This window comes from Aptenodytes patagonicus, chromosome 3 (assembly GCF_965638725.1).
Source record: "Aptenodytes patagonicus chromosome 3, bAptPat1.pri.cur, whole genome shotgun sequence".
In the NCBI taxonomy this organism is placed as follows: Eukaryota; Metazoa; Chordata; class Aves; order Sphenisciformes; family Spheniscidae; genus Aptenodytes; species Aptenodytes patagonicus.
Genome location: NC_134951.1, coordinates 131,637,888 through 131,662,657, shown reverse-complemented (window position 1 = coordinate 131,662,657; position 24,770 = coordinate 131,637,888). Strand labels below are relative to the sequence as shown.

The 24,770-nt window shown below is 38.6% G+C and overlaps 1 protein-coding gene across 5 annotated transcripts in view; it reads right to left on the bottom strand.

Moving 5' to 3' along the window:
- RALGAPA2 (Ral GTPase activating protein catalytic subunit alpha 2) overlaps nucleotides 1–24,770 on the bottom strand; it is a 141,108-nt gene that overhangs the window by 62,895 nt on the left and 53,443 nt on the right. For all 5 annotated transcript variants that reach the window (XR_012995066.1, XM_076335262.1, XM_076335263.1 and 2 more), the window contains 13 exons: nucleotides 24,584–24,739; nucleotides 13,156–13,284; nucleotides 11,622–11,750; nucleotides 10,309–10,367; nucleotides 9,895–10,003; nucleotides 9,195–9,305; nucleotides 8,765–8,833; nucleotides 8,456–8,593; nucleotides 7,760–7,943; nucleotides 5,023–5,794; nucleotides 4,639–4,710; nucleotides 3,504–3,627; nucleotides 2,292–2,447 (listed from right to left, as the gene is read on the bottom strand). Coding sequence is in view for 4 of the 5 variants with exons in the window: in XM_076335262.1 (XP_076191377.1) it covers nucleotides 2,292–2,447; nucleotides 3,504–3,627; nucleotides 4,639–4,710; nucleotides 5,023–5,794; nucleotides 7,760–7,943; nucleotides 8,456–8,593; nucleotides 8,765–8,833; nucleotides 9,195–9,305; nucleotides 9,895–10,003; nucleotides 10,309–10,367; nucleotides 11,622–11,750; nucleotides 13,156–13,284; nucleotides 24,584–24,739 (2,208 nt within the window). In the remaining variant the exon portion in view is untranslated. The remainder of the gene's footprint in view (nucleotides 1–2,291; nucleotides 2,448–3,503; nucleotides 3,628–4,638; nucleotides 4,711–5,022; nucleotides 5,795–7,759; nucleotides 7,944–8,455; nucleotides 8,594–8,764; nucleotides 8,834–9,194; nucleotides 9,306–9,894; nucleotides 10,004–10,308; nucleotides 10,368–11,621; nucleotides 11,751–13,155; nucleotides 13,285–24,583; nucleotides 24,740–24,770) is intronic.

Sequence of the window (24,770 nt, the reverse complement as noted above, 5' to 3'; positions counted from 1 at the left end):
GCCTCCAGAGCTAAGGTTCACAAGTGGAATTTCAAGAAATTGACACTTTCAGGGTTATAAGAGTTCTTGCAGGATGTTTAATATTGTCTTTAGAAATGGTTTGGATATACACTCATGCTCAAAACACTGGTTTCAAATGCAGGCTAGTTCTTCCATCAGCTTTTTCAAAGAATTAGAGTACTATCAATCTTCCAGAAATTTTACAGTGCTTCTGAAATGCATCTTGCCTCCACTCTTAGCTGCAGTTTTGTAAAATTTGTTAAGAAGTCTATGCTAATTTGCACAGAAATACACGCTTGCTTACAAAAGAGCTGTGACAAATTAAACGAAACTGTTCTGCACGGAAGCACGGAACCATGGAAGATTATATGTTAAAAAAGACCTCTGGAAGTCATCTGGCCCAACCCACCGCTTACAGCGGGGCCAGCTCCCAAGGTCCATTAGGTTGCTCAGAGCTTTGTCCTTCTTTACAGGAATAAACAGTTTGATCCCTGCAGGGTTCCATTCCTATAGCAGATTTAAGGCTGGTTTTTTTTTTAAAGTCTTAAAGCAATTATTTTGCAGTATTTTCTGTGGGTAATACGTACTGGAGCTGGCCTTGTTTCCTAGCACTTCAAGACTTGGAGGCTGGCAACTACTAAATGCTTTTACTTTTTCTTTCTCACAAAGAAGAAATTCTCTTAAAGCAAACATAGGGAAGACAATTAAATAGAATAAATAGACTCTCTTAATGTCTGTGTTAATCCCTAACGTGGGTGGGAATTAGGAGAATTAGTAAAATAGACTGTTTGCAATTAAAACCCATTTTTCCTCTTGTGGTAGCTCTGTCAGACTGTGCTCTCTCCTCTCCCGGGTGATGTATTACTCAACAGCTAGATGCTATGTCACTGCTTTTGCTATGCTTCCATAAAATCCAGGAGCTATGACTTGCAAGGGAAGATTAGACTAAACGACCACAATTTGTGTAGGAAAAATAAGACTGGGAAAGACATGGTAGCAGTTCTCAAACACGAATAAGTCTGCTGCAAAATGATCTGTTCTCCATATCCATGCGGAATAGGGTAAGAATGGGCTTAAATTGAAGCAAAGTAGATGCTACGAGAAATTTTCTTATGGTACAAAAAGCGGAGCATAGGAATACACTGCCTAGGGAAACTGTAAAGCATTCATCACTGGAGTTTTTAACTAGCAGCTAGATAAATACTGGCCAGGAACAATAAAAATACAGATAGTCCTACGTTGGTAAAGCGATAGAGACTATACAGCCTCTTAATATGTAGCACAGCCCTACTTCTCTATCCTAAAGCACTCAGGTTACATTTTTTTTCCATAGCCATGTAAATCCACTAATGCAAAGATAGCAAGTTGCATACATAAAGAGAAACATGTAATTTTGTTGACTTTTTTTTTTAATGACAGATATCACAATACAAAAGAAAGGATCTAGCTTTACCATTAAATGCTGGGCAAGTTCTCAGGGCGGGTAATCAGAAATTCCACCTTTTTATTTCGAGGAAAAGCACATGTTATTTTGAAACTAACTGGACAACAAATACAATCACCCAGTGACATATTTATAGATAATTTTCAGAGCACAATAGTATCACATGGTAGACTGGATGGCTGTAGTAGCATTATTAACACACATTAACAACCTACATAGGACAAGTTGCCAATCCTAATTAAAAAGGCAAAGATTTGGTATGCACCTAAAACCTTCTTTGACTCTAAGCAGCAGTTGGCAAGCACCATAATCTCAAATCACTCCTTGTTAGGAAAGACAAATGATTAAGTACTGATACCAACAAAATTTTGGGCTGGGGTCTGGCCATCTTTGAAGCAGAGTCTGCTTGTCAGAATTGTGAATAACTGGATAATGGCTTTAAATATCAGCTGGCTGCTTTTGGTACTATGCTTGTCACTTCTCTTTCACTTCTTTTCTTTTCTGTTACACGCTGGACGATTCATCTGTAAGGTTTTATTATGCTGCATTTGGTTGTTTTGTTCTACCAAACTACAACAGTTTTGGCAGGCAGACAACATACAAATGAAATTATTGCTAATATTATTACTAATGGTGGTATTTGAGGCTACCATGGAAATGTTAATTGTGTTTCACCATCCAGAATTTAGATGCCATTTAATTCAGATAATCTAGCTGCAGAGCACCATGTGGCACAGCAAAGATGGCCTGCTAGGACCAGTTAGCACAATCTGTTTTCAGTTTAAACTTTAATTTAAGCACTTGAAGACTACAGGCAACGTTTTGAAATCCACAGCAAATTATTTACCTTTTTGGTCAGTGAATCATCCGAATCTGATGGCATTCTTGTAGACACATGAAAAATTATTTCCACGGTAGAGGTAGCATAATAGGGTGCCGTTTGTCCTGTGCTGCCATTGCGCTGAAGGCCGCCCATAAACCCACCGTGTGTTGAAAGATCAACCTGATTGATTGAAAGTCATAATTAGAAGAAATATGAAAAGACTGACGAATAATCAGTATTTATTTATATATCAAGACTTGGTGAATTTACCACTCTAGAATTCTGTAGCCATCCCAGAGAAAGAGAAGTCCTCCCCTAAGGGTTTGTGATCTTTGCATTAGATCTATTTCCCATTCCTGTATTTGACATTTACTAAAAGTAAACATCTCTTAACCAGGTACTAAGTCATTATCTATACGGTTATTTTACCTTCCTTCCAGCAAACAACAGCAAGGAAGCAAAAGCATTCTGTCATGCGCAGCTGCTCTAAGGGCTATGTATGGCTTAGCAAGCCCATTCAAAGCACACACAGCGAGAAATAAAGTGCAGAGAAAACATAAACAAGCAGAATAACTGCAAAAGAAATTGAAGATTTGTACAAAAAGAAAAACCTTAGAAGAAATTATTCTAGAAGATTATTCAGAAGAAATGCCCCTCTGAAGACAAGCCTGTGTCCAAAAGCTTGTTTGTTTTCCCAACTGCATCAGTCTAACTGAGGATGCTACCTCTCCCTGTAGATCTTATGTCACTTAAATCCTTAAACAGGAAATGCAGCTACTATATATTTCCAAAAAACATAAATGTTCATGTCATTTAGGTTACTGACTCCCCATTTCAACAATGCAAACTAAAACCAAACGTTTTTGTCCTTTGTAAAGCGGTCATGTGGTTGGGTAAGCGGTCTGACCATGTGAAGAGCTAAAAGGAGCTAAAATTAAGGTAAAATTATGCTATAGCTCTTAATGATGCAGAAAGAAGTGTCCACTGCAGCACCAGCTGTCCATCAGAAACAGGAAGGATGTGTTCATCCAGAAGTAGCATGTGGATTTACAGAATTCTGCTAAAAGGGTGATCTTTTAAGTACTGCAAAATATTAGACTGTATTAATTTTTTTTTTTTTTTGAGAATTAGAAAATATGCAGTTTGTTTTCCATTTACGTATTTTAACCGGCTTACATTGATTTTTGTAGGTCTTCAGATCAAGTATGTTAGCTTGCCTAAATTTATGACTATTACCTCCCAGCCCAGACCAGCAACAAAGTCTTCATATGCTTGGCTTCCCCTTGCATTGGACAGTATTGAACATTTGTCCTCCTGTCCTTCTGCAATGTAAAACACTGCAATCTTGTGAGTTTCACGGCTGTAATTAGATATAAAAAAGAAACGAAAGTTAAAGAAGATTTAGCTCAAAATTATTTTAGATCACCTGCACTCAAAAGCTATGAACAGGTGACCATGTTTAACTCTACATGTCTATTTCTTTTATGCACACAAATACACCACTCAATTTCAGTTGCAGAAACATATTTTCACCAATTTTTTCCCCACGACCACACCACGCTGCAGAGACACCACAGTTCAGAGAGCCGACCTGAGTCTATTCCTTCTGTGCATCAGCAAAAGAATTGATGACCAAGTTCCAATTACAGGGTTAATGGCTTACATCTGTGCAACCTTGCTGAAGACAGTAAGATTGCACAGGTGTTAATGGGAGCATAATTTGACCTACAGAATTTTAATTATAGGGTGATGAGATACAAGAAAGAAAAAACATTGACTTTCAGATCCTGGGCTGAGTTTTACAAGGCTGACAGTGACAGTTGGCTTCTTTGAAAACAAGCTGAGTGGATTTGGTATGAAAATTGTTGGGATACAAGAAAATCGGAAGTCTGTAATGCTGCGGATGTTTTTCAAATAGCTGTATGTCAAGTAATGAAAAAGAAAACAGAACATTCAGAACTCTGTTCTGCCGCTACCTGGCTGTAGAGTAGCTGTATGGAGATTACCCCTTAAAATACCGCTCTTGACACAGGGATCATCCTGCAGAAAATAGTCCTTTGTGTGAGTTGAGCCAGGGTCACAAAAAAATTTTGGAACTTCTTCCCTCCCCTCCCAGCTAAAGAAAAGAGGAAAAAGGTTGCTGCATCTTATTATTTGCTACTGATTTTGAATTCTATGTATATAGTACCAGTGAAAATAGCTTGTCCATTCAGGCTACAGAACTCTTTAGAAACAAACAATCCATTTTTCATACAAATATTTGTATTGCTAGCACATGCAATTTTAATGAATTTTTGGTTTCGGTGACATACTTATTCTTTCTTTGGAAATGCTAACCTTATCAATGGTGTGTTTACTAAACGTTACCTACCATTGGCGGGAATCCAGATTTTTCAGTTCTCGCAGTAATTTTGAATTTTTCTTAAGAAGATGAAAGCTTTTTCTATAAATATATAAAAAAAGATTTGAAGGAAAATGCAACACAGTACAGACACAGTATTTTCTCATTCAAATACCTAAGAGAAAGGAATCAAATTAGCATGATTCAAATGATTTATTATTATAACTATTATTATTATTATAATAAACAATCTGCAGATGTCTATTTAAAATAATCACGGAAGCAGGTATATGTGTAAGTTCAAAAGTATGCTCTGACTTGCACCCAGCTACATAATTCTTGCTTTCTTAAGTGTGTACACGTTTGGGGGTAGAATTGAGTACTGTAAACATGTTCTGGATCCTCTCTTCCTACCTTCTATCCCAGGAGTTCATTCCCAAGTCATTTAGCAACAGCCGACAGAAATAAAAGGATGCTTGAGGTTCAGCAGGACGTGGTTCTTCCTGATGGGCCACCTTCATACTGAAGTCTGAGCTGCATTTAAATATATACTCTTTCTCCTGGGCGCTCTGCCTCATCAGGGCTTCAGTGATCGCATTCTCTTGGTCATAGCTCACACCGAAGGGTGGTGGCGATGGCTCATTCAGCTTTCGCTGGGGATGTAAAAGGCATTCAGGACTGGTGTTGCCAATCTTTTCCAGCAATTGGTCGAGAGCATCTTCTCCTTCTTCCACCTGAGAAATCTCTTTCTGGGAAATGAAGTGGTGCTCAGAGTTGCCTGAGATCACAAACGCGTTCGTTGCGCTCTGCCGCGGAAGGCAGCCCTCCAAAGGTCCATACAATATTCTGCCATCCCAAGAGTACTTCCCTGAGATATCTCTGACAATTACCCTTACGTCCGAGGGGGCTGCTGCTGGTTCAGTGTCTGTCTTCTTCTCTGCGGGGATTTGGAGGTAAGATATAAGAGTACTGTCATTAAACACGAAGAGCTGCAGGTTGGGACTCCGGAAGACTTCTGAGGACAGCTCAGAGGACTCCACGTAGGAGTTGTCGTGGTTCTCGCTAAGGAGACTGTGGAGAATGGCAGGGCCTCCACTGAGCGGGTAGTGGCTCAGGTGATTCACCAGGTGAGTCATAACCATCCGTGCTGTTAAAGGTATCAATTCTAAGTTCCTCCGCCTTTTTTCTAAAATGATCAATGAAAAGGTAATAGATCAGTAAAAGCAGCAAGAGGTAATTAAAAAAGAGCATCTGCAAATTTCTGTCATATTTTAGAAGCTTGCTTTAGTTGTCCTCCTAATCCTTTCTGTTCAAGAAGCTATTTACAATCACTTTCCAAGAAATTCTACCTGTCACACATTTTTATTTTATTTTACCACATGCCCTTTGACATCTAGCCTACAGTCACATCCAGAAGTCCATACAACATGCAAAAAGTCCTGCACACCGATCCCACAATGCCTGCTGTCACTACAGTTTCATCTGGCAGGTTAAGGTGTTTCTCCTTACCGCCTGTATTCCCACAGCCGTCCATCCCCACAGCAATCATAGCAAGAGGGGGACAGGGCACAAGAAACAAAAGGTAAACCAGAGATACAACTAAAAACCAATGCTTCTCAATCTTTAGCAGCATGGTGGTAGAGTTTGTTGTATGAGGCAGGAAGAGACTTTCTGGATCCCAAGATATTCCCCCTCAGCGCAGGCAAATACATCAGTTATTTCATAAATCGATCGTGCTCTGCGTTACATTGTGCCTCTACTTCTCCTACTGGAATGTTATTCCAGAATATTACCCCTTTTGTAGCCAGAAGCCTTCTAATTTCCAATTTTTGTTCGTATTCTGTTTAAAACCATTTTTCTTTACTTTATAGTGTTTTCCTCTTTCCTTGGTATTTATACCTTCTAATGCACTTTTAAAACAACAGGTATATCCCTTTTTCAGCCTTTTGCTAGCCCCAAAAAGCCGAAATTCTTCAGACTCCTCTCATAAATAAGGCTCTCTATTCTTTCCCTGAATCCCCCAGTAGTAAATCTCTGAATTAATCTTTTTCAAAAACAAGCAAACCAAAGAACTTGTAGGGCACTAACATATCCAAGATGAGAAACATCTTTTTCTACCTAAAATGACAAATGTACCTGACACTTAACTTTATCTTTCTGCTATTCACAACGTGTCCTACTCAGCAAGAAATCTGTGCAGAATAGGTTTTAATGTTTTTAGCCTTTTTATTAAAACTAAAAGTACATACACAAAAACAAATAAAATAAGCTGTAGGACTGAAAATAGTACAGTATCAAAACCTGAAAATACTATTTTAAAGCATCATTGCCAATCCAACATTATCTTGCACGACTTCATATTGCATCCGTACTTTCAATTCTTCTGCAGAAATACGTTAATGCATATTAATATATGAAATTACTTAAGATGGATTTAATTCATAGTTGAACAGCCATTTTTTTAAAGGTGATTTTTAACAAGTGTTTGAAATAAAGATGATATCTGTGATAAATCACTTAGAGATAAATTATTTCATAAGTTCAGATGCATACTTTTAAATTGACTTTAAAAAGTTAGTAACGTACCTAGATCCAAATAATCCCTTTTCACTTTAGACACAGGTAGATTGTGAATCAGCAGGAATGGCATATTTATGCAGCTGCAGAATTTGGTCCAAATCATACATGTTCTTCTCAAAACACTCAGAACAAGCAAATTATCTGTGACAATGGAGTAATTTCTACTGAAAAATTCAAGGGCAGCTGCATACTTCTGAAAGAAGTTTGATTTGGGGGTTATCTTATTTGTTGAATTTAATTCTATATGCTAAATTATAAGTAGTACCAAAGGCCAAACCAGCTTCTCAGTCCATCCTATCCTTGTACAAATTTCTCGCTATACAGCACCTTAGTGTCATTTTCCTTCTCCTATGATCTTCGTAAAGAGCAATGTCAGCAACAAACTCAAACATCCTATTAGAGAGGCAACTGAAACTCATTTAAAAAAGGGCGCTGCCCACTTTTCAAGGAATAGTTGCTACGTGCAGCAAGGAGAGCACATTTTCAAGGAAGAGATGTAACCTGGAAAGCTTTAATTCCTAGCTGCTGAATGTTGACACGCTGGTCCTCACCATGCTCTGTGAACTCTTACCCTCAGCGACAGTGAGCAGGTTGCCCAAATCCGTGGAGGAGTGGCACTGGGCTGGCTCAGAGCTCTTGACGTTCCCCAGTGGCAAAAATGGGTCGTAATCACTGGACGAGAGATCCGCCAGACTCAGCACGTAATGGCTTTGCTGAGTATACGTGCTGGAGCCATTCACACAACAGTGCAGAACCTGCAAGTAGACAAGCATGACACTGAAGAAGTAATAAAGTGCACATTACAGTACCCACTTAAACACATTCAATGAGGAGTGACCCACCATAATTTTTACATTGTGAAAGCCAGGACATGCTACTAAAAACATCTATGTCTAAATACAGCATTTTTAAAGTAACATTCTTCATCAGCACTTATTTTGTACTTTAACAGTTGACTTCAGGACCTATTTTGTATTTTAACAGCCCATTTCAAATAATTAAAATATTTCTACAAAGATTATTTTCCCTGGCTCCTTGTTTTAAGCATTTTACCTTTCTCTCTTCACCATCCTCCGTCTATTCTACATCTCTGATCTTATCTTAACATTTTACATTCTTAACTTCTCATCTGTATGACTTCTGCCCACACCGCGAGAATTCATGATTTTCTACAGCTTGTTAAAAATGCTTCTGTGCCTAACAGGATCTGTGAAAGGCATCTTTAAACATCTAGACACAATAAATCATGTTCATTCCTCATACTCACTCTGTAAATATAGTCCAGTAAAGGAGCTTTGGATGTGTGCTGATCTTCAAGACCACCAGCAGACACCGGCTCCAGTAGCATTTTCATGGGTAATGCCATACACCAATCCAACAAGCAAAGTAGCAGTGAAACTATAAACTAAACAGAGACATGTAACACAGTATTTAAGTATATTCTATTAAATTCACCCAAACTTAAAGGTATGAGTTTGAAAGTTTAAAATACGACTCTGGTTCCAAGCGACTTCATTTAATAACCATCTTGAACAGCAAAAAGAAAGAATGGAGACTGCTCTTTTCAGTGACGTACCTTTTTATCTGCTTCCACAGAGGAGTATTCAGCACTCGGCAAAAGAAATGCAATAGTGGCCACAAGGATCTACATTGAAATAAACAAAATTCCAGAAAGACATTTAACTTCTTTTGCTATAAAGACAAAGCATGAACTTCATTTGAACAGGGTATAAAAAAGGTTAAACTCTCTTAGGAGCATCTAACTGCTCTAAATCAATGTCCAAGTGAAATGAGAAGTTTCACTGAGCATTTTGGAAACAAATCACTACAAATGAGAGAAGTACACTGGCCCTAGGACTACAGCAAGTACATCTCTTAACAATAATTGCAGAAGAAAGAAAAAGTTAACTCGAAGTCACAGTTACAGTAGCTCAAGTAAAGAATTAAGGAATTAAGACAATTTTGCATACGATTTCCATACAAACATTTTAAAGAAACTGACATACTTCAGTAATTTTTCTGGACAGAGAGGATTCGTACTTCTGAAGCTTTTGCCAATAAGAAACCAGCAGCTGAAGAACATCACAGGCTACTTGAGCTACCAGTTTATTAGAAAACTGGAAGAAAAGATGATTAAAAGCCAAATAAAATATCCAGATACAACACATTCAGTTTTTCTACATTTTAAATTATTTTGCATCTATACAAACAATAAAAAATGTTAATGTTGCAAAATCACACTGTCAGCATTAGGAAACAGCAAGCTTGACATTATCTATGTAATCTTAATTTGGTCTGTTGTGGAAAGGGTCTTTAGGTACATAATCACATGCTATTTTTGCAAATATTTTGCGCTTTTGTACAGGATACCACCTTGACAACACTGAAGAACTGTGCATATACTCCTCGGCAACTTCACAGGAGCCATAAGGGCCTGAACCATGCTCACTGAACATAACGAGCTACTAATTACATGCAAAGGTTCAGAACTGGGAGACATCTTTTTGAAGATGGCCAATGCCATATCACTAACACTATGCAAAAAGCCCTGAGCAGTTGTGTGTTAAGCAGCATCCTGTCAGTGCTTTAAGCAATGAAAAGACAAACCAGCATATTCTGCTCCGTATAACCAACAACTATTTAAAAAAAATGAAAATACCTTTTTTACACAATGTTTATTGATTACAGAGACTGCCATAGTAATACCTTCAGTGTCACACCTATGACATTGATTGCTTCCTTCACTTGGGGATGGTTTGTGCACTGCGTTAGTTCTTCACATATCCAAACTCCAAGGCCACAAATGGCTATGCATCTTTTTTAAAAGAAAAAGTGTTTTTGTCAGAAGTTTTAGAAGACTATTTAGAAAAAAGAAAAAAAAAAGAAAAAGAAAGAAATGTACAAAGACACGATCTCTCTTTTCCCTCTCTCAGGTCACATAACAGGTCAACACCTTCATGGCGAGGAGCGAACCTCATCTCAATAGGGCTGAAGTGAGTAACTCATCCAAACAGGAACAAACCACAAGGCAGTAGTAACAACTCAGCTGTACAAGCACCAAAAAAAAAAAATCAGTAGACAGGAGGACTTTCCCATTTTTTCTTTTACTCAGTATTTTACCTTGCAGCTTCACTTGGCTCCTCTGTAGCGTTCTTCAATAAAATATTTATGAGGTAGCACTAAAATAATAAAATACATTAGAATAAGCATCTTTTTCATACATCCGCTTTATTTAAAGTTGTTTAATTTTGACATAGTTACAAGTGAAACAACTTCAATTTTCAGTCTATTTTTAAAGCATTTTTACTACATGCCAATTTTATTTTGTCAAGGAAAAAATACTTACTGATTACAACTCAAATATACAGGCCCTTGTGGACAAATCTAACCGACTTAAAATCATGTACAGGCAGCACAATGGAAATCAATTAATTTTCAGAGTTGGTGGGTATTTATTAATGATGAGCAGTGATCACTTGATAATACAAACTATAGTGTTTAAGTTTTAAGCAAGCCATGTTTTGAAAAATTTAGTGTATTTCTTAGTAGAGAAAAGACACTTAAAATTGAGATTGTTTTAACACACCTCCAGTGTGTTAAAGGTCCCTCCGAGGCCTGATGAAGAAAGCAAGAACGGGAGCCAAGCGTGCTAAGGGTTTTGCATTCTCTCTGGTTCTACCTTCTCAGGCTGCATGAGAAATTTGGACATTCCTCCCCAGCTTTACCTAACTTTGTGCAGTGGATCAGCGTGGTGCCTCAAGTTTATCGAAAAGCAACGGAGGCTTGTGCGAGGGCAACCATTTGGACAGGTTTCACCTGCAAGTGATGCCCAGGTCACCAGGCGTATGTGATTTTTCCCCCACCAAGACTACTGCTGTGAAGGTCATTAAATTACAAAGCTTTCCGTTCAGCAAAACAATTCATGTCTTGGGATGTCCCACTGAAACTAATTCTCAGGGGAAAACCATTCACATTAAGTTGATGGTTCTGTCTAATAGTGGAATTTTCTTAATGTTTTACTATAATACCAATAAGGCAAAAAATATCTCCCCTTATGCACACCCCACATCTCTTACAGGACAAGCTAATATACACAGATACAATGAACGGACACTTTAAATAATACCACCAACATCATTTAATGAATTGACCTGACAGGCATCTGGCTGGAAAACATCGCATTTGATCATAGCCAGTTCACTCTCCTTGAAAATAAAATGTAATTTGCAGTATCTAAGCTTTGTTAATTTTATGGTGCATGTTAAGCAAAGCAATGCTTATCAAATAAGTACATATAATGTGTGCAGTTGTGGGGTTTTGAGGAGAAGGAGGGGTTTATTTTTTAAACAAAACGTGCATGGTAAAAATGAAGTGACTATGTAGTAAAAATATGTTAGGTTACATAAGGATTTACTAATAAAATGTGACTTTACCTTCACATCTGCTGTTCCTGCGATGATATCACCGGCTTCTGAAATGGGCCGCAAGAGTGGGATTTCTTGGTAGATATTTGGAAAGCAAACAAGAGAACCAAGGATGGTATGAGCTTCTGAACGGGGAGCCTAACGAAGGAAAAGCAAACAAAAACATTTTCTTCATAAAATTATGAAAATGGCATAATCTATGAGGCTAGTGTCTATCACTGTGCTGTATTCACAATGCAACATCAAAAGTGTCCTGAGGAACATGTCCCAGTAGCTCTTCCTTTACAACTACAGCAAAAGCAGCATTAAAGCAGCGACTTACAGACACTATGCTTCTCGCTGCTGTGTTGTTCTGCTCTTTTTCTGAGGCCCAGCTTCTCCTCCAGCAGGGACCTGGCCCCACTCCTAAGCACATTCTACATTTTTTTAATACCTCCTCTGTCATTACACAATCCAACTATGAGCAATTCGGTGTCAATAAAAAATACAGAACAACCTAAGGAAAAGCTGAGAGTTTTAAGCACTAATCCAGCACTACTATTAGCGGATCGTGTGACACAAAAGACAGCACAATGCACTCAAACTGACTGTATACATGATAAAAAATGCATAGAGAGATTCCTACTTCAATAAAACCATCAAAAGCAACATGGCATTAGCTATAAATGCATTAACTACTGCTATGTAATCTTGCGTAATGTTGAAAATACAATGCACGCTAAGTTTTATGCTTGTAAGAGAAATGGAAGGTGGTGTTGGGTTTTCCCCCCCCTCCCCCTATAGAAAGCTGAGTTTTCATTTCTTATTAGCACTTTAAGCTTTGGATCAATGATCAGTCTGATCAGTTTTTTAAAGAGACATCAGAAAATTAATGGCTGTAAACTGTTTCAGGGACAATGGAAACAGCACAGCTAGGCTCACCGTTTCAGTCCTGCTGAAACACGAGAGGGCTGTGTCCCTGTGCAGGGCCACCCGCTCAGCCACACAAATGTCAAGAGCAGCGGTAAAAGCACTGGGCCAAAACGGACAGAAAGGTCTCCCCTGAACTGGTGTTTCACGTACAACAAAGCTTTCCTGTTTTTCCCAGGATTGCCAGACCTCTACCCTTATTTTAGCATCCCGTCATTGATTTGCTATTTTACTTATCCTTCACTAATTTAATCATTTAGAGTCACATTTCTGTTAGTGTTGATATTTAGTAAGAAATTCTGTACTACCAAAAGAGTTCCATATTTGCAATATTTGCTCGCTGAAAAAAGCTAATGAGATTCTGAAATCCAAGTCCTGCTTTTAGCGCGCAGGCGTGCTGCAATATTAGCAAGGATATGATTTCTCACACTTTGGCCTTTTGATGAAACACCTTTGCAATACTAGTATGTCACCTTATCCCACAATTTCACACATCAGCTGCCATGGTATCTGCCCCAAGAGCCCCGTTTCGCATTGCACTAATGAGTCAACACCTGTTAGAGTGGAGACATCCGAACCTCGTTAGCAAGCGCGTGCTCTCGGGGGACGGGGCACTGGGCATTGCCATACTCACCTCCAGCGTGTCTGTGCTCAGAACCCTGGCTGCTGCAGTGATGAAGTCTCCTATCAGCATCGTAAAGCCAGGTAAGCCCAGGAAGAAAAACCAAGGTGGGCAGTGCTTTATGACAGTATTTAAGATATCCTAAAAGAGAAGTTACCTGTTTGAGAAGAAATAAGGGGGAAAAAAAAAAAAGCCCAAAAGCAAAAGGGAGAGTTTGAGAAGATTTAACTTTGCAATTCACCAGTTCCACACTAATCAAGGTGATAATTCAGAGCGCCACACAGCTCTATGTATAACTGAACATCATGTAACAACCACTACTTTCTGCTGCAGATGCATGTAGTAGGAAAGGTGCGTTTTGTATTTTGGTAATATTTGTACTCTTAAATTCCTGTTAAAAAAAAAACAACAAATACCCATGTCTCTGTGTCTAAGCACAAAAGAACTGTTCTCCTGTTAAACAAGACTTTGGATTCAAAACATTCAAACCATTAATCAATTTAAGATGAATCATTACACCACTCCAAATGAGGTATTTCCTAAAATCACATCACTCAAAATTCTGTAGCCATAAAAACGTGAGATGACACAAATGACTGCCGCCTTTGCCCTGAAGGAGCTCAAGGCAGTAACTGACAGCAGGTGGCTTACTACTGTTAGGCTGCTCCAGCACATATGGGATTTTTTTAGCTATTCTGGACTAGCTGAGAAATACAGCAATGTCAAATGCAAGAAGTGATTATACACAGCACGGTAACACAGATAAATCTATGTTAACTAGATTATTCTAAGTCACTATTCTTCTAAATAATTAAGATAGCAAATATAGATAAGCCTTGGGGAAAAAAAGAGTTTTGCTGAACTTTTGAAGGAACAGAGGGGTTTTTGGTTTTTAAGAGGTAGCACTGTATGTGTAAGAATAGATCCCCAACCACAGCTTTGCTCTCATCTCATCTCCTGTAACACAGAACACATTCGAGATAAGCGTTTCAACTTCAATCCTTCCATGTTTCAATTCTTCACAGTCTCTCCAAATCAGAGCAAAGTTCCTGTATTTGAGTTAAGATTTCCTTCCTACAAGGTTTCAGCAGGTTTAAAATTAGGCACAAGATCTATATAATCTTTACCTGCAACATATATTTGCTGAAGAATTAGATAAAGCTATTTCTATATTAAGTAGAAAATTATTTTTCGTCTCAATAGAATTTCAAAGAAAAGTTGCAAAGGAAAACCATTTCAATGTCCATCTTTACTGGTTTTACGATGCATTAAAGAAGGCTTGAACTTAAATTTAGTCCCAGAATGTGTCCATATGCTCAATTTCTACATCAGAAACTAAAAAAGTCAAACTCATTTTTCTCTATGTGAAGATATGCTTTAACTACACTAGTATTTTCTCAAAGCACTGCTAAACACCGGGACAGCAACCATTTAGTGTTCTGCTAAGTATTTACTGCAGTAACATCCTATGAAGTAACTGTGTTATATATTTTAAATCAATAACATTAGTTTTTAACATAGTAGCAGATAATGCTTTCACTTTCCTGAATAAGCTAAAATGCCACTCGAGTTAATGTTTAAACTAGTTTTAATCACTTCCTTTGATACATTTTAAAGTCAATATCAGTCAACGCAAACATTCAAAAAGAGAGAGCAGATGGATGCAGCAGCTCATAAAATGGGTGGTAAACTCACACTCCGAGCAGAACAAAAGACCCACCTTTTTATAATTAAGGGTCTGATTAATGCACCGGGCTCCTCACAACACAACGCACCTGTAATTACGAACAGAGCCAGGTACTGTGATGTGTTTGGTCTCTGAATAATTGGGCATCAAACTATAGAGCAGCAGATGGGAGTACACTTCTGTTGACATATGCCACAATAAAAGAGCCGGTGCTAACCTGGCCTGAAAGGTAACAGAACGTAGGAAGTACAAAGACCTGCTACAAACAACTACGTTAACTCCTGTCCTCGCTCCATCAATCCCATCTGTTAAATACCACTGTAATGATCATCCGGCTTCATCGACTCTTAACTACTGTCATTGTATAGAACACTTAGAAAACGAGGATAAAATAGAAATTGCAAAACCGTTACTTTAATACCCGTGAGTTTACAGCACAGTATAACTAATACAACTTTAACAAATGCTGTGACAACACACACGTTCCAAAAAAGCTGCAAGAATGTGGTTGCATGGATCTACTTGCTGTTTATGAGACATATTACTACTAAAAAAACCAAATTATTTATCATAGTAAGAAACCTTTGAAAAATTTATTTTGAAAAGCTAATGAAACAATCCTCAATTTCTCTTTTTTGTTATGTAGCTTTGAACTGATGAATTCACAGCACAGATCATATGCTGCGGTGATACAACACACACATAACTGTTAAAAGTTAACAACGTACAAGTGCATGAGAGCCCAGACAAAAAAGTGTTCAGCCTAGCTTTCTACTGTTTCTACCACCATTTTTCATCTCGGGCATTTCAGTATAAATTTGTGATCGTTTGAGTGACTTCATTTAAATTAATACCAGGCAGAATATGCCCTGACTATAACACTGTTGTTCTACTTGAGCTTACGCCAAACAGAACGGACAGGCAAGAAACCACACCCCAGGAAGGTGCTCTCAGGTAAAATTTGACAGTTTTTCTGCCATTTCCCAATTAGCACACTTCCATGCACAACCCAGCTAACGATAAAGGCATGATTTCCCGCAGTAATTCAGTAGCATTGCGAGCTTATCAGAAGATTCAGGCTTATGAGAAAGCGACCAAGTGAGAACATATGTCCTATCAGTGATATTGCAAAAATCAGGTAATTCAAACAGAGGCAAGTTGTTTCCTTCCCTTCAAAGCGCTGTTCTATAAATGTAAACTCTGTTCAGCAGCTTACAGCCTAGTAAATGAATCACTTTAATTGAATGCTATGTACACAGTAACTGGAAAAACACAAGCAATAAGAAAAACATATGGTGATGGCAATAGAAATTGGTTTACTCATTCTGTACAGTGTTGTTTCTTTACTTCTTTCATAATTGACCTTTAGAACGATAAATGTGTAAAATAATTTTGGTTTATTATGGCTCCAAACCTTTCAGCAATTACACAAAATGAAAATTTAAAAGGAAGTATTCATTCTGGAAGCATTTCCATTGTTTACATAATTGCACAGCTATAATTTAGTGTTCATGTTGTTAAAGAAAAGTGAAAAAAGGACCATTATGGACTATTTCAATTCAAAATGATGCTCTGTAGTGTTAAAAACGGGGAGGAGGGGAGAGAAGGGGGCAATCACATGCATGTCCTTCTCAAATGCATTAACCCTACAAATGGCATAATATTTCAGTATAGGTTGATCTAGTAATCCAAATAATAAGGTCAAACATCCACTGAGTAAGTGAAAAAAATTTATGCAAGTTCACTGAAGGGTCAATTACAAAAATATTCTTCACCTAATTTTTGTTCAAGCTTTTGCAGATTACAGGTGTAACCAAATAGCCTGCCATCTGCCTTCATCACATTTCCAATTGTCCCTCAACAGGAACAACATGGATTTTTCACTTAAAGTTCGCTCTGTTCTTCACTGACAGACACCTCATTAGGGGCTGAAATTTACAGCACGGGAAAGATTATTAATTTACACAAGACTTAAGTGGTATATCCTTCATTTTCCTTTTTTCTTTTAAAGGAACAAACACTTCCATGTACTTATTCCAAGTTTTCCTAGCTATCATTACATTTTAGGTAAGAGTTAACTTGTCAAAAATTAAATTTCAATAAAAATTTATGAAGTATTTTGACACCCTCAGAAAGCACAGGATTAGCTTGTCAGAAAAATCCATTTCAATCTGTCATTTAAATCTAAGCTCCAAAAAAGTTATATTTGCTAAAGTATCTTGTGACCAAAATGCAATAGGGAGAGATATTAAAAACCAAAATAACACTGCATTTGTAAAACATGGATAAGATTATTCACAAGTGCTAAAGATGACAGATTACTGCGTAAGTCACTGCTGGTAATTGCTCCTTCCCCTCTAGACTACATTAGAAAGCTCTCTCTTTTAAAGTCGTATTAATAACAAAAACTCCACCCCAAAGCCCTTGTGCTGACAGACAGGTGCTCAGATGCCCTATGAACAGAGATCAGACAAACATGTGAAGTGAACAGAATTTTTAAAGTTTCTCCCCTTTTAGAGTATGATATTTTCACAACCTAGGAGATCATTGGGATTAAGGATACACTTCAAACTGGAAGAAATACTTTAAGTTCATGCACACTGAGAGGGAAGTATCTGAATATGGATTTGCTACAGGTACAGAGGTATGGGTACCGAGAACACAGTTACTAGTCTATGGCACTGCTTGAAATGTTGAGGTGACTTTGTGTCACCATATGGATTTCTCCCAAATGCCTGTGGCAGGACCACTTCGAAGTCTCGACTGTTAAGAAACCAAGGTGGCAGTGCTGGAGCACCTGTAGAGCACGAGGTTAACCGCTTAGAGGGAAGGTGGTTTTAGGGAAGGGAACATGAGCGCACCTCTGAGAGGACAGGTAAAGGAGCTCCCTGCAGTGCACAGCAGGAAGGCAGGCCCTCCACCTTAGGTGGCAATTAGCAGCACTCTTAACACTTTTCACTTTCACCTGCGTGCTGTATCAGTTTTCAAGATGGAGGAATGCATGCAGAGGAGAAGGGATTGTTTTGCACATTTTTATTAGAACATCCCAAAAAATGGTAAATATGTTAAACCTTGATTTGCTTAAAATAGTCACTCTCAGAATTTATCATGTAACCTTGCTTAAAAGATAAAGACAACAGCTAAGCAGGAAGTTGAAGTAAAACATGTCTGAAACAAAGAAGCACAATTACACACAGAGGGGAAAGGATGGATCCTGAAGACACAGCCCAGCTGAAATAAACAGAGGGAAAGGGGGAAGTCAATTAGAGAGCTAAGGGTGACAGATGATGAAACAGCGTTGCATCGCAGGGGCACATTAACAAAGAAACTTACTTTGGGAGATCCCAAAGCTACAATGATGACTGGAGGGGTGGAAGAAAATGTGTGAGCAAAATGGAAGGAAGAGAGATGTTGCCTCTATTTCAAAAACTCTATTTCTATTCTGGACAGAGTTCAGAAAATCCTCACAAAAGGAGCTTACAAGCAGCGGGCACTCCAGCAAGATACCGCTGGGAATACAGAAGAGACAGACAGAACACTGACTAGGAAACAGAAATTTGGGTGGGATGGAAGCAATTTAGAAAGAGCAAAAGTATTGGGGGGAAAAAAAACCCACCACAAAAAAACCCCAACAAAACTACCAACATTGTTCCAGAATGCACAGCTCCTACAATCGGCATTGCCTGGTTCTCCCTTTCTTCCAGTCAATCCTAGCAGCTATTTTTCTCCAGCACTTTGAATTTATCCTACTATGAGTGAGCAGAGGGGTATGCAGGATTTCCTGTGACACCTTGGCATTTGTATTTTTGTCTCTACTGGAAACGTGCTGTCTGTTAACACTTTATCAAAGCACTCATAAAGCACATAATGGGAGCACACAGGCAAATTTTCTACAGAAAGTGAGATATGGGGGAGATTAAAAGGGAGAAAATCCCGGTAGCCATTGGAAGAAAGTCACAAGAAACTAAAATATGGGAATCTAAGCCTTAATAGACTATATTACGATTATTTTCTTTTAAATGGCAGCCTGGAAAGGAATATAAAATGTGTTATGGTTTCTGAAACGCTGTACAACTAAGGGTCCTCATGTGCAACATTATCAGGTAGAAATCCGGGCAAGAAGTACTTACTCCACAGCGTACAAAAGCAAAGCTGCTCATTTACTGCACCTTTAGGAGACAATGCTCTACCCGGCTAATACATGTCCCAGTGAACAGCACTAATGGCTGAGCAGTCTAGAAGCTGTACACCGCTCCTCACTGTTGAATAAGAACTTAACAGAAAGATGTAAAACCTCACAAGTACTTTTTTTTTTAAACTTCAGATCAACGTTAATACAAATAGGTAATTAATATGGCTTCTCCGGTAGCAACCTCTACTAAAAAATGCTTCATATTATAAATTAGCCATGTCTCATGCAAAGAGCTATAGTCAGTGTTTCTACATAAGCTTACTACATAACTGTTATAGCTTCCTCTATATATATCTCTCTCTCACCATCTTTATTGATAGAGTATTTTATCTAAGTCACCCTTTTACTACTAAAAGGAATCGAGCTAAAAACATAGCTGTTAACTTCTCTGTCTACAGCTGGGCTGCGTTCTGCAGGCAGTCCAGTCTGCATGTGCTGAAATTTAATCACCAAGGACATCTGTCAACTCATTTGGATTTGAGCTTCCCCCCCCCCCCCTTCCGTAGTTAAAGTTTGTTCTGCCCTTAAGATCACTGAACTAAAAAAAGCCATCAGCACAGTCCCTTTCCTTGTCCATTAGTTGTCCTTTCCACAGAGAATTTCTGAAGTCTATACTTTTTATTATGTTCCTTAATATCTTCTTATATATATAAGCACTCTATTCCAAAGATACTTTGGCAAGCCAGTATAATTGTACATTTATTAAACTTACTTGTTAAAACTCACTTCAAAAGTCAGGAATATAACTAACCTGTTAGCCCACTTTTCAGATAACCTCTGACTACTGGGCAAAACTTCGGCGGCATGTGTTGTCAATAGGTCACACCAAGTACGTTAACTGATGCTAAAGCCCTGGTAGTAGGGTGAGACTTTAAAAAAAAGACACTAAACAGCTGGCAGTTTGAAACGTGAAAAATATCGAAGACCTGCCTCTTCTTTTACAACGTAACTACAAAATAAGCACCTAACTTGCACTGCATTCTGTTCTCAAACTAAGAGTGCAAATTTAGACAGAAATAAGACAGTGTCGCAAAAATCCACAGAAGTTTTAGGAGAAAAACACCAGTAATCTAGAAGGATTATTTAAGTACCAAAAGTACCAGAATTGAGAAATCCAAATTATCTCAATAGTTGCTTTTCTGAGAAGGGGGCTGAATAGTGTTAGTAGTATTTTGGAATCCTGTTTTGGTACTTTTGTTCTTCAGCAAAAACAAGAAAGCTATGAAGCAAGGAGATGCTTATGTACCTTTTCAAGCTCATAAAGCAAAAATTACTGCTACAGTAAGCAACCAGTAGCAATAATAAAATACATTTCCTTTCCCGATTCAGGTATTTGTAAAATTTGTGCATTGCAGTATGAGACTTCGGTTTAATTTAAAAAGCTATATTTATTGTCCAAATCAAAAGACATGTATAGTTGCAATCACTGGAATGGGGGTTTTTCAACCATCAGTCTCACCTAGCAGCATGAGGCAGCTATGCCTACCCAAACTGCAACAGGCTATCCCGTGGCATCTCCTAAAAATCACACCCCAAGAACATTTCATGATTTTCCATAATCTAGATGAGGAATTGGAGCAACCGTAGGTGAACTACCTTGACTAACCCACGGTGTGGTAGCGGACATCCGAATTCACTTTCCTTTACACTGGAGGTCAGGGAGGGGAGGTGGTGAGCCTCAGTGAACTTCATTCATAAAAAAACGTAGGAGAAAATCTGGGCTCACTACAGCATCAGAAAAATGCCCACTGACTTGAGCGGTACAGGAGGAGAATCATCATCCTGCAGATGGTCACTCTCCCCTGACCTCAGGCCCCTTCGCAAGCTGGAAGTAATTACAACGCCAGACTGCGACTTACTCCGTACTGCCATTTACGCAATGACTTCTCCCACCTGAAAAGATGATGCAATTGTTGCAGAGAATTGTTCACTTCTTCAGAGATGTTTGTTGTTAGACACTTCCACATGGACAAATTAGATGCAGCTCATTACCTCGCTATCTCCTTTCTCATCTGCTAAGCTAATTGCTACATCTTGAACTCAGAATGCCATGGGAGCTTTCTATAAAATATAACCCTACATTGCTCTTTTATATACCCCATGAGACAAGTCTGCAAAGTTAGGTTGCGCTTGCCAGGAATAATATTGTATTAATTTCTAACCATATTCAAAAACGTATTATTTTGTTTTTCTATCAACACCAAAATCCATACAATACAGCAGAAGTTTTGGATACTCCTATCCTTAAGGGAGGAATGGAAAGAGAAATATATTTCAAAAAGAAACATTTCTGATGCTAACTAAAATATTGATAATCACATTCAGGTCAAAGCAGTTTCTGACTGTGATTTATAAAATTATGTAGCCACTTAAAAAGCTCCTCTAAAGTAGCCAATGTGATTTCCTGGAGTTGGTCTACCTTTCTGTTGCTTTCCCCATAAATTTTAAAATTGCAGTAGTCATACATACAGAAGGAAAATTCCCCCATGAGAACTCCCCCCCTCCTTTCTCCTGTTAATGTTCCATAAGAGTGAGAAATTTATGCTTGTGCTTAGCAAATAAAAGCAATCTGTGCTAAAAAAATCTGCACCAAAGTTTATTTTGGTATGCAATAACTTGAATCCTAGAAACCACACTTTGCCAGGGGGGGATCCTGAGTGTTAAGAAGAACTAGGATCCATGTTCCAGTGATCCTTGTGCCCCACGATATCGCACCCTCTTTTATAAGAAGTTTATCAGGTAACAGCATATACCAAAAATCACTGAGAAGTACAAAAATCACAAAATCAGTACTGGTACTGCGTTGCTTTGTACATCATCCTGTTTCTTACAGGAAGCTGTGAGACCCTAGGACAGCAAAGTGCTTCGCAACGCACGCTCTACGTGTTTGCACATATCAGAGGAGGTGCTTCTGCCTCATACAATGCATTCCTGCATTTGTAGTTACCCTCAGCACGCAAATTGTCTGACTAGTCTCAACACCTATCAAGCACCTTGACGCTAATCATACTGGAAATACAGAAATAGGTATAAGGATCGTGCTTCATATCAACACGTTGCATGCTCCAAAGCACCATGAGTTAACACCTCAACCACTTTCATAGCTAAGGAAAGCAAAACTGGAAGGACAGTAACACAAGAGAAAACTTGTGGTCAAGTATGCCACCAAGAGGCACAAAAAGCAAAACTGAGCAAGGCAAGGAAGAACAAAAGAGCAGCATCAGCGTGCAAAATATCTGGGAAGTCCTGGAATGACGTGCAATGTGGGGTCTGCCTTCACTACGCAGTCTTCACTTCATCTTCTTTAACTTCTGGATTGTAACTCCGCACAAGTAACTCTGAAATCCCGTGTGCAACAAAGCAAGAGGCTTAAAATCTGTGGAACTGTTATTAACACCAAAATGCAATAAACAGGGTGAGAAACAGTTCAGCAGCAACCAACCGCACATTTTAAAAATCTCCCAGTTTCTATGTAGGAATTGGTTCTCCAGGAAGCGGTCAGATTTCAAAAAATAGAGCATCCTTTAGCTTAGAAAAAAGGAACTGCTGGCAGTTGGACACCTCTGAAAACCTGGCCATTTCATGGAAATGCGTAGATGAAAACAACTTAAGTCAAAATTACTGACATTTTCCATCCCTATGGCCCTGTGTTGGCAGTGGCTGCTATATTGATTTAAGGGTGTTTGTTTTTTCAAATATAAGTGATTTTTTTTTTTTTTAAATATTGTCTACATCAGGCCTTAAAGTTTCTTGAGTTGTGTTTTATGTGAGAGGATTTAATGCTGTGTGGTTTTTAAAATTCAGGGGGTCTGATTCATAGCGGGTGTTATCACACAGACTTTTTTTTGTAGGGGAATGAAGTTACTCTGTACACCAAGCAGCGTTAAACTGTCTGAAATCTGAATGGCATTAGTGAAACGAAAGAGTAATGAGCTATTCGTTACTCTCAGGTAACATACTGAGAGTGGCTGAAAGGGGAGTTCCCACCACACTTATTTTTCCCCATTTGTGCTTCATAAACGGCAGATGCATACGAGTTATTCTAAGCTTCAGCAGCAGCCAGGACTTCCAGGTTTTTCCAGAAGAAAACCCTTTCCTTTCTATTCTTTTTTTCCCCCCATTATCTATTTAAAAGGAAGATTTTCCAAACATTCAAACTTTTCAGAAGGGGAACTGAGATTCAGAGGGCAAGAGTCTGGAAACAATTCGTTTTTTCTCTCTTTCATCTCAGAAATAACCAAATCTGTGCAAGACACTTCCTGCTGGCTTACTAAAGGCACCAGAAATAACCCTCAGAAGAAGCAGAAGTGACCACTACAGGATTTACGAAGGGGTCTGTGTGCCCTCTGCTGGCATCCGCAGCACAGCTCTAGCCATTGCTTTCATTAGACTATTCCTTTTAAGGAGGAGAACTCACTCCTACAGCTATAAAACCACCAAAAAGTTTTTAGATATTCTCTATTTTGTCTCAAGAGTATTTCTTATAGTTTTTATGAGTATTTAGCCGTTTCTGTGGCCCAATAACCTTCTTACATCGCAACAGATTAAGTCTTTTCCTCATCTCCCACTGAATACTTTATTAATTAGGCCAACCCACGACACAGGGACCTAGAAATAACATTTATCCACAGAAACAGAATATTTTGGCAGCACCTCTTGGTTGCAGTGGTAAGATAACCTTCTGTCTCAGTTCTCCCTTCAGTCCTTTTTGCACCAGTTAAAGAGAGCTGATATGACAGTTTTAAACATCCCCTGAAGGACTAATCTTGAAGGGGAAAAGTCTAGAGAGGACAACATTAATTCTAATTTTTGAGGATGTCCTTGCAAGCAATGGCACAGGGCATTCCAAAGGGTGTGCTGAGAGCAGACACTGCTCATAAATTAACATAAAGCTCTTCACGGCCCCTCCTTTGCCCAAGATCATGTCTAGCATTTGACCTCGTCATAGAAGGTAAAGACATCTGTAACGTGAGCTAGGAGTAACCGCTGTCTCCCTGGAGCTGTAAGTAACGCAAACAACCGACCAACTCCAGCGGTTGCCCTGGAAGCACCGACTTCACAGCGTCACAGTCGTACAGTAACGTGGTAAGGCCATTGGACACACGAGGCTCCCGCTTTGGTGGAACCAAAGTTTAAACATACTGGTCAAACACACAGGGTAGCTCAAGACTTAGTATCAACTGACTGTTTGAACATTTTTAATGTGACCAGCTTGACCCACTAACTGTGCAATGAAGATGGACAGAAACTCATCACAGATTATTCCTCAGAAATGTCAGGAAACTGAGAAAGAAAAATCAACAAGCATCTGTGATGCAGTTGTGACAATAAGTCACAGATAAGTAGTTGTTGTTTAAAAATTTATAACTGGGAGAGCAATGAGAAAGTTAGGACTGCATAATCTAAAGAGAGGTACAGACTAGGCTACACAGGATAATTTCATGCAACAATTGTGGCAAAGCATTGCTTCCTTTCTGCTTCAGATCTTCAAATATGAAAATACAGACATTCCCATCAGCACACAGTAATAAATTAATTTTTTTATCAAGTAAAGCTTGTACCTGGTCTTCACTTGTTAAGCCAAGGTGCATCACAAAATAAAAATGAACCAGGAAATCAGAATTTGGCAGAACATCTTGACGCCTAGTCATCATAGCACAGATCAGCCTGTATGCCTGAAGTTTACCTTCTTTATATTCATTTGGCAAGGTGGTTGCCTGAAAAGAGCAAAACGCTTGTATTATTACT